This window comes from Halictus rubicundus, chromosome 6, assembly GCF_050948215.1.
Source record: "Halictus rubicundus isolate RS-2024b chromosome 6, iyHalRubi1_principal, whole genome shotgun sequence".
Lineage (NCBI taxonomy): Eukaryota > Metazoa > Arthropoda > Insecta > Hymenoptera > Halictidae > Halictus > Halictus rubicundus.
In genome coordinates this window covers 17,027,507-17,042,026 of record NC_135154.1, presented here as the reverse complement: position 1 = coordinate 17,042,026, position 14,520 = coordinate 17,027,507, and the positions used below count along the sequence as shown (strand labels likewise).

Sequence of the window (14,520 nt, the reverse complement as noted above, 5' to 3'; positions counted from 1 at the left end):
CGACTACGAATAATCTCGCCGCGCGGGGAACTTCGGAATTATGTCTCCGCGAGGATTGCATTATTTCGAATCTTGTTACGACGCTTCCCGCGCTCATCGTTCGCGTAACATTCTTCTATTCCTGGCCCGGGAATGCCGCCCACCGAACCTTTTCAACACACATAAATACAATTTTATGCGGTAAGAATGCGCTGTAGAATTTTTCATACGCCGTGCTCGCCACCCGAGGTTTACAACGGCTATTGTGAGCAACGCTTGTATAATGCACGACCGTCGGCCGGCTTTTATATCGTAACATTATATTACCTAACTACTTTCCCCGGTAAAAAACGATTGCGCCGGAATATAGTTGCATCAACGAACGCGCACTGAAATTTGATGCGTTTTTGTATGCACCGACGCGGCCCGGCACCGCACGGCTCATCGTTCGTTCTCGTTGGATCAGTTTTCGGAGAGATGTTTTGTCAATAATACTGAAACTATCGAACACGGGAATGATACGCGATGTTTTGAAAGGAGATAAATAAATTTGCTTAACCCCTTGCGGTGTAATAAGTAGGCGGATTTCACGGGTTTATGACAAATATGACTTTAGGAATATCTATACATTATTTTCAACTGACGAAAACGATTACAGAAAGAAACAAAATTATTATCTGATTTCTGCCTGTTGCAATTGATGAAGAATATTTTTATTTTGCATGAATATTCGCAGTCTAGTTACGAGAATGATTCCATACTGTTGCCTACTGGGTCGTTTATGTTGACTAATCTTTTCACTGTTCTAGGCTTTTAACCCTTTGCACTCGAAGCCATTTTAACTGTAAAACGAAACATTTCTTCCGACCTAGAATATTTTCCTTCTATATATATTCTTTCATGCTATACATATGAAAATGGTGCAATTTACTCGTACAGTACTGAAATGTTTACTAATTTATTAAATACAAACAAATTTAATAATGTAAAAAATATTTTGAATAATGATACAGGAATTTTTAGTGGCGCCTTACAGTCGCCATTCGAGTGCTAATGGTTAAACAATCTAAAAGAAATTCCGAGATACGTATTGAAGTCTATATTTTAATATGTAATCTTTGGAGCGTCAAACGTCTGAAGCATTAATGGGAAAAAATAAATATCGGAAAGAAAGAAATTCGTAAACGACCCTTGTTGCCCACGAAGGGTTAATTGTCACAAAAACGCAACGATCCGAATTTTCCGAGCAGCGCACGGCGGCTGAAAGTGTACAAAATTTATTTCCGCCATCGGAATAATTTCGAGCACAGGGTGCGCGCACGCAATGGCCGATCCGGTATTCGCGAAAACGAGGGTAAAAATATTTCAACGGCGATCGTATCTCGTCGGAATAAAATGGCGTCCAATTAAAAGTCAACAACGCCGCCTGCGAATCGTAGAATTAAATGCAATAGACGCGGATAACGTTGCGAAAGTAATAACAGTGTCGGGCCGGAAACAACTTGCGCGGCCCGGACAGGCTTTTTTTTCGATCTGGACCAACGACCTTATCTACTTCGGGACAGCGGATGTGTCAGTGTTTACACGATTCGTGACTTTCTCTCTCTTTTCTCTCTCTCTCTCTCTCTCTCTCTCTCTCTCTCTCTCGCTCTCTCGCACAAACACACACACACACACACGTACCCGGGCAGGCGGCAACTACCTTTTGTTTATCGCCGTACTCGCCTCTGTTCGATGTTCCAGCCTCGTCCCTTACCTTTTCAACCACGTCCGTGACTTTTTGCTCTAATTAACTGTCGGCCCGCCGCCTCTCCGCGTCTCCCAGAACTTCGCTCGGCGCTGATCCGCTGTTTCGCTTTTTCCGCAGGACGTTTCCCCTTGTTTCGGCCCACCGACAACGCAAACAAATTATTTCGTCCTGATTTCACCGCCGAAACACTCATTTTTTTGTAGCCTGAGAATTATATCACCAACCCGTTCATTGTCCACGCCAGAGACACTTCCTGCCACGTACCGAGCGTAAAGAAATTTTTCGTCTTGGCTGCCATAGCCGTAACCTACATCCCCGGATCGATGGAGATCCTTAAAAAAAAAATGTCCGCAAAATTGCCCTTGACCTTGAACTTCAAGGTCAAATTTTTTCTCCCCATGACGCGTGGAATAATGCAATAGTTCATAATCGAAAAATCACTCGGTTAAAAAATTTAACTGGTACTTGAAATGATTAGAATTTTTCATTCAGAAACGAGGAACAATTTACGGAAGTTTAGCAAGGGTATGAAAAGTGTGATTATACGAGTTGCAAGGGCATAAACAGAGTTTTGAATTTTTTCAAATAATAAGCTTATTTGGTGAAAATTTGACGGAAAAACTGGTTATTAACGCTTAGCACTCGAATGGCGACTGTAAGGCGCCACTAAAAATTCCTGTATCATTATTCAAAATATTTTTTACATTATTAAATTTTTTTGTATTTAATAAATCACTAAACACTTCAGTATTGTACGAGAAAATTGCACTATTTTCGAATGTATAGCATGAAAAAGTATATATGGAAGGGGAATATTCTAGGTCGGAAGAAATGTTTCGTTTTAGTGTTAAAATGGCTTCGAGTGCAAAGGTTTAATACGGTGTAATCTTTTTGGGGAACTTGGTGGTTTCTAATTTTAGAGTTCGAGGAACGATGGGCTTATTAATTAGCGAAGTTGTCAAATAGATGGCCGTGTAATAACGTTTTTACGACACGATGATTCAGCCTGGAGGAGCGTAACGTTATCGCGCCGCAAAATATGACATGGCGTGCACGTATAAGACGATAACACGGAAGGATGAAAATATCACGGTGAAAAAGGATTCGCCGAAATCGCGTTGTAAGCTCTTTGGAGATACCCACTTTCTCGCTGAAGACACTGCGGAAGATCGTCCAACAATGTTTCACAGGAACGTAAATATTTGTCGAGGAACCGCAGGCAGCAAATTATAAATTGCCAACGTTTATGCAAACACAAACTAATTACTGGAAACTGACGCGAGAATGAATATAAAAAGGGGGAAAAAATTAAATCTCTCTTTTGAAATGAAAATTGAGTTTTAATTGCGTACTTGGAACATAATGGAGAGCTATGCGAGTGAGTGCTCGGAAGCCTGATTGTACGGTTATAATTAATTTTATGGTTATTGGTTATTTTAATTAATTCTGAAATGTAAAGTACGATATTTTACTGTTTCAGTGCGGTGGATTTCCATGTGTCGAGAACGTCAAACGCAAATCTCCAAGGGTAAGTCTCGATTGTGTGGAACGTAGTCTTTGTTATGGTCGAATGGAATTGTGTAATGTATAATATTTCTCTTTTCAATTACGATCCATCAGCTTCTTTATCATCGGAGTGACCAGATAACATTGAACAGGATTTGCTTCTCTTTGTCAGGTGTCAAAAGGGAGGAGCAGTAATTAGTTAATTATCGATTTCACGTGTTCGGTGCAATCAGCCGGACGCGATCAAAGAAAACCTACGCTGACATTACATCGAGCTCAACCTGAATTAATTACGCAGAATCGGAGATTCAACTTTTTCGAAAAGCCTCTAATTCATTCAATCATTTTGCAAAATAATCTTTGAACCCATCACTTGATTGAGACATTTACCATTTCATCTATCATTCACCATTTCATCGTTTCAAGCATTATCCTGCGAATACTGCAAACAGAATAATCTTCACAAAGATAAAATGGCGAGTGATACATGAAATGTTAAAGGTTATACAAACTGCCCAAGCAATTCTCCATTTAAAGGGATAAGTAAATAATCACTGGGGTGAATCCCTCCTACGCACGGATAAATAATGGAGTTTCACGTTCGCAAAACTTTGATGAATAACATGAACATCTACACCTTTCACATTTTCAAAATAACACCAGGACATTTTGAAAGTGCAGCAATGAATACTTACCCTACACAAATTGGGAACAACCGAAAGAAAATTAATAAGACCAATTTACTAAAAAAACAGGAAAAATCAAATGCTATCAAGAAAATTTACTCGAATCACTGATAACAAAAATAATTGAGGTGACCACGTTGTCCACGAGAAAATGGTTGCTACACTTCAATCGTGTTTGTGCTGTCTTGCATTTTTCTAAGTATCGAGAATTATTTAGAAAATTCAAGATTTTAACCAGTTAACTGTGTTTTGACGAGTATACTCGTCATGAAGAAATGGCAATATTTTGTGTCATGACGAGTATACTCGTCAAAACAGCTATAATTCAAACAGCGGTTAATTTTTGCGACGCAACTTAGGTACACATTTTTCAAAGAGGTCGCAACAGCTAACTGGTTAAAGATGAAGAAGAGATTTGAAAGATCTCTGGATCGATGGATTGCCAGGTTGTCGCAAGTGTCGATGCGTGGTGTGTCCAAATAGTCACCGTGCAAGTTCGACGATAATTGAGCCGTTCATTGCACAAATCGATTAACTCCATAAAACAAAAAGTTGAGAAATGCGATGAAATAATGTACTTTTTTTTTAAATCCCCTTTATAATATAAATTCAAATGAATATTGTAGAATGCATAAATACAGATGTAGCTTTCATCTAATTGTATATAAACTTCATAAGAAAGAATAGCCAAAAAATAATCGTCAGTAATGTTACAATTTTTACGTGACTGGCAAGTGAAAAAAGTAATAAAGTTAAATTCAGTGTTTAAATTTTTACGTTTTTTATTACAGAAAAAGTTAATTATTATATATTTTTATTACAGCTTTTCCATGAAAATGAATATTAACAGTTCAGTTATAATATATTATTTGTGATTAATTCATCAGCAATATACATAATGTCTTCTTCGTCAGCTGTATGTGAGGACTCGTCATTTCGACTTTTTGTCAAGTTTTTATAGTAGTCATGTTTAACAGGAGGAATGAATTTTAGCAGGTCCATCGTGTCTCTCCTTTCATCCCTTGTCACAGTTCTACTTTTAGGATATAATAAAGACTGATCTACGTTTTTCAAACTTTGTGGTCTACCTGCTATAGATTTCGTTATATTAATGGCATTAAATTCTGAATCTTCATTATAGTCATATTTGAATTGTATGAGGTGGGGTTTGGACCTTTCTAACTATTCAGCGCTTGCTAGTGCATTCGAGTTGCATTATAGCAACGATTTACATTCGAGTACGGAGTTCATCAAAATGGCCTCTGAAACAAATTATTTATTATTCAATGGCCAAAAAAATTTTGTCGTTTAATGGCGTTAATCTTTATTATTCGGGAAAGTCATTATAAATATAAAAAGTTATGATTATACCAAGTGCTTCGACACTTAAATTTAAGATTTTTCGAAAAGTGGAGTTAATCGATTTGTGCAGTGAACGGCTCAATTGTCGACGGTTTCCCGAAGACCGTTCATTTCGGCGCAGACAAACGGCGATTGTACGGTTCCAGGAACAACCAAGGGCCACGAACAGGTACCGAAGACGAGGTTCAGGACCCGATCGGTGGATGCATTCCCGGGCGTTGTGTGCAACCACGTTACATTCGATCCAGTAAGCCCCGAATTGCTATTCGCAAACAGCGAGAGGCCTCCGCATACATGCATCGAATGCGCGGTTAATTACGATCGCGTGTGTGTGTGTGTGTGTGTGTGTTAGTCCCGCGACCAAATGAAGTCGAGGAGAGAAAGCAGCTTTACGAGACTTGCGCGACGATGCGCACTAGCTCCGCGTTATCGAGATTCTATTAATTGGATCCGGAGTAATTTGATTACAAAAGAAAGTCGCCCGGAATACCCACAAATTCGTCTTGCAAAGCTTCTTTCGCGACCCTCGCAGACGGCAGACGACACAGCAGAATCGAAACAGAACCGGAGACGACGGCGGCTATCAGATTGTCAACCACTGTCTCGCTTCTATAGGACACAGCCGAAGACTGTTGCCAATGCTCGGGGACTGTCGACAGCAAGTTTACTATCACGGTGCTACAAGTACAGGGGACACGTTCAAATACTGTTGAGTCTGCTTTATTCTATCTGAGTTGGGAGTTTGGGGTTGTTGGAATTTCTTCGAATCTGTGTTGAGTCTTGTTTAGGCCTTAATCGGTTTTTAACTTGGGACATATTAAATAATTTTTGACCAAGTAATTTTTGCAACACGTTCATCTAAGTAAATTTGTCAATGTCTACTTAACCCTATCCGAGTAATTTTTCTATGGAATATATTGAAACATTCTAGAAAGTAAGATCAAAAAATACTAGAACCCTGAATAATTTTTAACACGATCCTCACATGAAATTTTGTTTTAATGTTCGCACAGTGCTGGTTAAGTTTTGTTTAGAACGTCTCTGGGAATTTTGTATCCGGCAGGGGCCATTTTTTAACCAAGTAATTTTTGCAACACGTTCATCTAAGTAAATTTGTCAATGTCTACGTAGGCATATCCGAGTAATTTTTCTATGGAATATATTGAAACATTCTAGAAAGAAAGATCAAAAAATACTAGAACCCTGAATAATTTTTAACACGATCCTCACATGAAATTTTGTTTTAATGTTCGCACAGTGCTGGTTAAGTTTTGTTTAGAACGTCCCTGGGAATTTTGTATCCGGCAGGGGCCATTTTTTAACCAAGTAATTTTTGCAACACGTTCATCTAAGTAAATTTGTCAATGTCTACTTAACCCTATCCGAGTAATTTTTCTATGGAATATATTGAAACATTCTAGAAAGTAAGATCAAAAAATACTAGAACCCTAAATCATTTTTAACACGATCCTCACATGAAATTTTGTTTTAATGTTCGCACAGTGCTGGTTAAGTTTTGTTTAGAACGTCTCTGGGAATTTTGTATCCGGCAGGGGCCATTTTTTAACCAAGTAATTTTTGCAACACGTTCATCTAAGTAAATTTGTCAATGTCTACGTAGGCATATCCGAGTAATTTTTCTATGGAATATATTGAAACATTCTAGAAAGAAAGATAAAAAAATACTAGAACCCTGAATAATTTTTAACACGATCCTCACATGAAATTTTGTTTTAATGTTCGCACAGTGCTGGTTAAGTTTTGTTTAGAACGTCCCTGGGAATTTTGTATCCGGCAGGGGCCATTTTTTAACCAAGTAATTTTTGCAACACGTTCATCTAAGTAAATTTGTCAATGTCTACTTAACCCTATCCGAGTAATTTTTCTATGGAATATATTGAAACATTCTAGAAAGTAAGATCAAAAAATACTAGAACCCTAAATCATTTTTAACACGATCCTCACATGAAATTTTGTTTTAATGTTCGCACAGTGCTGGTTAAGTTTTGTTTAGAACGTCTCTGGGAATTTTGTATCCAGCAAGGGCCATTTTTTAAACAAGTAATTTTTGCAACACGTTCATCTAAGTAAATTTGTCAATGTCTACATAGGCCTATCCGAGTAATTTTTCTATGGAATATATTGAAACATTCTAGAAAGAAAGATCAAAAAATACTAGAACCCTGAATAATTTTTAACACGATCCTCACATGAAATTTTGTTTTAATGTTCGCACAGTGCTGGTTAAGTTTTGTTTAGAACGTCTCTGGGAATTTTGTATCCGGCAGGGGCCATTTTTTAACCAAGTAATTTTTGCAAGACGTTCATCTAAGTAAATTTGTCAATGTCTACGTAGGCCTATCCGAGTAATTTTTCTATGGAATATATTGAAACATTCTAGAAAGAAAGATCAAAAAATACTAGAACCCTGAATAATTTTTAACACGATCGTCAGATGAAATTTTGTTTTAATGTTCGCACAGTGCTGGTTAAGTTTTGTTTAGAACGTCTCTGGGAATTTTGTATACGGCAGGGGCCATTAAATGGCACGGTATAGTTTGTTCGAGGAAATTAGGGGACAGCCATAAAGGATGAATGGGGTAATAGTGTAGGGTGTGGAACGAAAATGAGCGAGCACTAAATTCCGGCGTGGATACGGGATAACATCGGTGGGGGAATGGTAAAGAAGCAGAAAGTCTGCAAACAATGTTCTGCTCGTACGTGCACGCGGTGCATACGACTGCATTGCGTCAGATGCATCGTATGCCTGGTGCATTAGGTGTGGAATTACGATACGTCGTTTCGTCGCTTGCCGTGGCACCGTGATTTGCTCCGGAGCAATAATATTACACGCTCCACAGTCTATTTTGCGCCTGACACCAGATTGCTGGCAACCCTCGAAATGATTTTAGTCGGTGCTGCGGAACCACCGGAGGAAAAGCGAATTTTAAAGTTCTGATAGCGTCACTCAATTGTTTGTTTACGCCCACAGTCTGTCTTTTGTGTGCGTTTGATCATTTATGATTACTGGGTCGCTGAAAGTCTTTTTTCCATTTGAGAGAAAAGAACACAAAGAAGCACAGCTACCTTTCAAATGTGTGAATAATAATTGTGCAGATTCGGAAGATTCCCTTTTGTCAATATTAAAAAATTTTACAATTTCAAGCGTTTTAAATATAGTGATGAAAGCTACTTTACTTCGGATTTAACGATGAGAAATATTTAAAAAGAAATTAGTGATTTCAGTAGTTCCACTGTTTTCGCAATTTAGCAAAAATTTTCAAGTGACTCCTGAATGTATATTTATGTTGTCAATTGCATCTATATTCCTGTGTCATTTCATTAATTTTTTTATTTGTATTGATTTTAAATTAGTGTAGCAGGTTTTTTAACAGATCAGTGAGATACCGCAATTAAAAATTAGCCGTGCCAGCACGTTTTGATTATATCGAACTGTAGATCGAATTATATCAAGAACGTTTCTATCGTCCGTACCATAAACCTCGCATTCAAACATCCTAACAATAGCCATAATACCAACCTCATCTGGTAGCTAATTGCCCATTGTGCGCCGGTCTATCAATGGAGTCGTGGAAATCTCTAGGTTGCGGAACAAATGACCATTTTCTTTCCGTTCCTTTCCGTGTTTTTTTAATTCAGCGTGATTTCTTGAGTAAAAATATTTTGCCAGAAAAGAGATCTTCCTAAAAGGCTTCGAGAATATTATTAATTGCAACAGAAGGATATTTAACAAAATAAAATCGATTCAACGGTATACTGTACCTCTTGCACATCGATTGGCAAATCGTATATATTGCAATGGGAACTGTTTCATAAATGTAAATTATAACCATGCCAAACAGAAAAATACTTTAATACGTTATTTCCAATAATTGCTAAACGGAGGAACTCGTGTGCAAAATATAAATTTCATATCTCGATTACAACAAACAGCAGTGAAATAACAATTTATTTACCTCGTTGCATGGATCAACATTCTTCTGATCTGTCTACTGGTTTATATTTGATCTACTTATTTTTGCCAGAAAAGTGTAAAAGTCGCAATGATTACCTTCGTTGATGAATTATTTTGGTTTCGAAGCTGTCAGACTTCGGTCGCAAGCGCACAAGGATTTTTTATTCGCAAAGGGCCAAACTCTTACGGTCTCACGTGTGTTTATTTAAAAATAAAAACTAGTTCCTGCGTCACATCCTGCCTCTGAGCTAAAGTATTTGCACCGGGATCCCTGACCGTACTACGAGGAACCTGGGAAAGTGGATTTTAGTCCTTGGAGCTCTACGGACTTCATCAAAATTTGTTCTAAAGAGGAAATATGAGTTCCGTCAGGGCTCTCGATCTGATATACGGACCTGGAAAATTGCTGAAGCCCTGACAGCCCTGGATATATCGCAGATTAATCCATTACCCTTCTAATGCTGCGATAGTGTGCCCAATTTTGTTTAAACGCGTGTCCCAATTATTCCGTTTAATTTCCTAGTACATTTCAGCTCCGCTCGACTACGTAGACTCTTAGTGAAACAAAATTACAAAATCAAACCCTTTAAGCAGAACCGTTGCGTCACTGACGAATTTGTAACATGCAAGGGAATGTGATCAAACATTGTCGTACAAATGTTTGTGAGATCCTTACTGTATGATGAACACGGGTAAAGGTGCACCTCAAATTTTCATAAACTCATCTACGAGAATGGAAATTTGAATCCGCCGACTATGTGTTGCAATCAAATTATGGGGAAGCTTTTTAACTCAAATTGAACGTCTCGTTGACCTAATTTAATTCACGAAATTTTAATACAGCAATCTCTCGAACTCGAGCATTGTTAACACTAGATTGCCGGGGAAAGTCAATTTGACTCATTTACGATTTTATTGCTATATGTATAGAAAAAGTTAAATAATTTTTTTTTAAACATATGTTGATTTTTAATAGAATCATATGATATTAGGTATCTGATCACCCTCATTATCATACAATACCACCAGATGGAATCACTAACTGACCAGATACCTTCTTTTTCGTCCGGCAATCTAGTGTTAAACGTTTCAAATGTTCGAGAACGCCAAAATTCTATAGAACCGAGGAAACTTTCGTGACAAACGAGAATCAGGCTTGATAATACATTTCGACTCGAAAATATTAGCTGATCAACTTCTCATCCTCCTATAATATCTTCTTCAATTATTTGCCAACGAAACGAAGTCACGTGAAGATCCACAAACCACTCCTGCAAGCTCCCAGCGTCTAAAAATTCAGAAAAACGTTCCTGCACTCGCAGGAGCAACATAAAAATTCATACGGTGACTCACACAGGTATTAGTATATTTTTTAAAAGAGAATACCTTTTTTAAAAGTGGACCAGGTCACTTGTATTCTTCTGCGAAATTAAAACAATTAGTACGTTTTGAGAATATACATATATAACTGACATATATCCAGGAAAAGCTTTCTCTAAATTTGTAATGCAGGTCCACACGAAAGAATTTGTGAAGAACAAACTTTAAGTATTCTCTCTACAATTTCGACCGATTGGAATTACAGTGAAGTCTTGATTCAAGTCCAATCTTCGGATCCGTGCTATGATATAGATCGTGAAAGTCCCATAGAAAAATAATGAGAAATAAAGTTTGGTAATTTGATTAGTAGTGGTCCTCACCGATATACCCGACCCGGTATCGGATTACGCGGCACGTTTACACTATTCTAGATAACGACTAAAACAGTGTAGCTTCGTTCGGCTTAGATCGAGACTTTACTGTACTTTCGAAATTTCCTTCTCGCGTCCTCTGGCGAACTGATTGTTCTAACATCTCCAAAATACGCAACTCGTTTGCTGCACTTCTGAAAAAGGTATTCTCATTCAAATAGTGCAGGAACGCGAGATGCTGCAAGTCAGACACGAGCGCCAGTGAAACGGTTAAAAGCAACCGAAATAATTAACGTTGCGGCATCCACACATGTCCGTGAACATAGTAAAAAGGAATTCAGCACCGGCGAATTTAGAATCTTAGCAGCGGAAGGGTTAAAAGCGTACTTAACCCGCAGGACATTTATGCCTGTGGCAGCATCGACGTATGGGACTGTGACCCGGGCAAGTCAGCGTCCGATGCCGTGATACTTGTTTACAATGCATCGGTTTTATGATCGGCAGGGTGCGGGGACGGGCTGCATTACCACTGCGCGAATCATTTCCCTTAATGAACGCCGCCGCACTTTTATCATACGCCGTTTGTCAAATCACGCTGTTGCCCCGGCAGCTTCGACTTTCTTGCTCTCTCTTTTTCTCGGTTGGCTTCTAGCTGTTTTGCTCGCTCTCTATCCTTGTTTCTAGCTGCCGTCTCTCTCTCTATCTCTCTCTCTCTCTCTCTCTCTCTATTTCTCTTGCTCTCCGGGCACCTAGCTCTGTCTCTCTCGGAAACCACCCACCCAAAGGCAATTTGTTTTCATTTCTACTAACGATTCTCTCGGCCGCCACCCCCGCAACCCACTTTCCATGCCCCGGTGTGTACGAATCCTTCGAAAGAGTGCCCCGCCGCAATCCTTTCTAAGCGATCGATCTTGCTAACGTTGCGTCTTCCTCCGGAGGTCGTTTAGCCGCAACGTTTCGCGCAGGATTTATGACACGTTCCTGTATAACTTGCTCGCGATTTTTAACGGGCCCGCCCTTTCACCGGTTATTGTTCAACGGGCCGGTGCCGTAATGATTCCTTCGCTTTTTTCCCCCCGTTTTGCATCTCCGCCCCGTTATTGCCCCCGGTGCACAGTGGTCCTAATCGATGAATTAGGAGGAAAAAAGTTCAAAATTAAAGGTAAAGAAAAACACGTATCAGTGAATTTTTTATGTACTATACATCTCACAGAGACGCAAACTGACCTCTGGCATTAGTCTCATTCACAATGAAACAAACGCATAATTGTTTTAGGTTACTCGATCGCTTGTCGCGAAATAGTGTATGTGAAAACGTGTGTTCTGGTTACCTGGCATTATAAATACTTTTATATTCATGATAATACGAATTCCACAGTTGAAGGTAAATATAAAACTACAAATTTATTTCAATTTAGTGACCCACATTATTATTTCTACTTCGGGACATCTTGATATACATGTTCCTCGTTCCTTTTGTAAGCTATTCCACGTTTTGTGGAGTGCAGAACCCAAGTTACTAAATGTTACTAATTCAAACTATTTTTAAGCAAGAGTAACACTCTTGTACTTGATATACATTCAATAGCTTTTCGCCTTTAGTTGCCATTTTGTGAGAAATAATTTTTTTTTTAGACAGAGTGCGCGCTATAACTCGGCGGGACATGGTTATTCACCTGAAGGAATTAGGCCTTATGCAATTGACTATGACCAAGAATCGTCATATGCTCGTAAATTATTTACTAAATAATATTTAGAGAATGAGCTAGAAAGTACAGGAGGTCAACATTTTTTAAGTAGAACGGGTGCCCGCAGGCACGGCTTCGGGCAAGTAGAATACTGAACTATCATCAGAGTAATGCTAAATTGAAAAATAGTCATCTGTCCCAGTAAGTTATAAATTTTTTAATCATAAATTGCATCACCATATCTCGAAAACTATTAATCGCATCGACTTCGTTATGGTCTCATTCAATTTAGAATGAAAAAATATATAAATGATGGTATTGTGCTCAACAGAAAAAATTATTTTAGTATTTTTTCCTCCTAATTCGTAGATTGGGACCACTGTGTGGTGGTAGCTTATCACCGGACTGTCGATCTTCACGCAAAATAAAAAATTGCCTCCGTCAACTGGAGCCAGTTAGGCGTTTCATTCTTACTTCAATCGTTTTAACACTAGGTTTAAGGGACCCGTGAAAATGACGGGTTCTAATATTTTTAATTTACGATTATTGAGATTGCGAAGATCCATCCACGTGGAATTACTCAACAAACTTATTTCCTTAGGTGCATACTATCTAAAAAATGGCTGAAAACTTGGATAGACACATTCTTCTTATTTTTATAAAGTAATGCAAAATACTCGCTTTTAATGCCCCGTGAACCTAGTGTTAATAAGCCTGGGTAAAACTAAATGTCCACTTCAGTTACTTCCAGTTTGCTGCAAAATTCAGGTACAGAAGGTTCGCTTTGCATACAGATCTAAAAGGATAAGTGTATCGTCCAACAAAAGTCTAGAAACTCCTCCAATGCGTTCCTTGATGCCCCATTTGCGATTTCGTCGAATGAACAGCCTGGATTTCGCCAGATTTCGGAGATGGTGCAATAGAGTTCGAGAAGAGGAACAACAATTGTTAATTAACGCGAAGGTAACGAGGACGATAACGTGCGAACAAGCCGGAACGATTCAACGTGTTCCAGGTTGAAATTGATTTCCGAATCTCGGGGGCACGGATCGGAACCGAGAGAAAGTCCGTGCTTACGATATCGGTAAATTCGATCTGGATCCAGTTAAGTGCAAAGATTGAGTCACTCGATATTTGATACTGCTTGAACGTGCTCGACGACATAATCTCCGCTCGACTACGTCGAGAACAGTTAGCGAAACTGGAGAAAAGAATCTTGACAATTCGAGGCTTCTTCAACTCTTACCCTAGAATTCCAAGTGGGCTCCGATACGCGTATCGAGATCTTACCTCGTCTAAAGAGATCGAAACAAGAACGAACCGTGCCGCTGCTGCTGCTGCTGCTGCTGGTACTGCTGCGCCCCGTTTCCTTTACTCGGTGAAAGTCTGGGATTACAGTGATCCTCTTAGGAAAAGGGACACACATGCAGTGAATGACTACCGTTTCGGCAGAATGTTTTCCTTTGAAGTCCTGCAGCCGCCTCGGGGTTTAACAATCTCGATATTCTTCGGATAAATTAAATTGCATTATCTCTGGCCCCTTTCTCCCGGAGTTGATCATGCAAATAGCTCAGACATTCGCGAATCCACTGCGAATCTTCGTCTAATTTCTCTTTATTTTTATTCACTCTAATTTATAGAAATTATATAAACTTGGGCCTAATTTCTAATTTCTTAATTTTACAAAAGTTGATTTAAAAGGTCTCCGTTTCTGTCACATTTTCCGAAATATTCCATACTTTGCGTTTCATCCTCGGACCTACGAGCAACGCGTTTAAAAATTAATTAAATGTGCACACGAGAGGAGATAAGGTGAAAAAGAAATTTCTTGTGCAGTTTAAAAGTAGTTAAATTGTGCTGGCGCTTTCTAAACGAAGGGGCG

At 38.8% G+C, this 14,520-nt stretch overlaps 1 protein-coding gene across 5 annotated transcripts in view; it reads left to right on the top strand.

Annotated features, from left to right (window-relative positions):
* The window catches only part of Nrx-1 (neurexin 1), a 479,861-nt gene that overhangs the window by 28,853 nt on the left and 436,488 nt on the right, over positions 1-14,520 (top strand). For all 5 annotated transcript variants that reach the window (XM_076789038.1, XM_076789039.1, XM_076789037.1 and 2 more), the window contains exon 2: positions 3,210-3,257. In XM_076789038.1, coding sequence (XP_076645153.1) covers positions 3,210-3,257 — 48 coding nt within the window. The remainder of the gene's footprint in view (positions 1-3,209; positions 3,258-14,520) is intronic.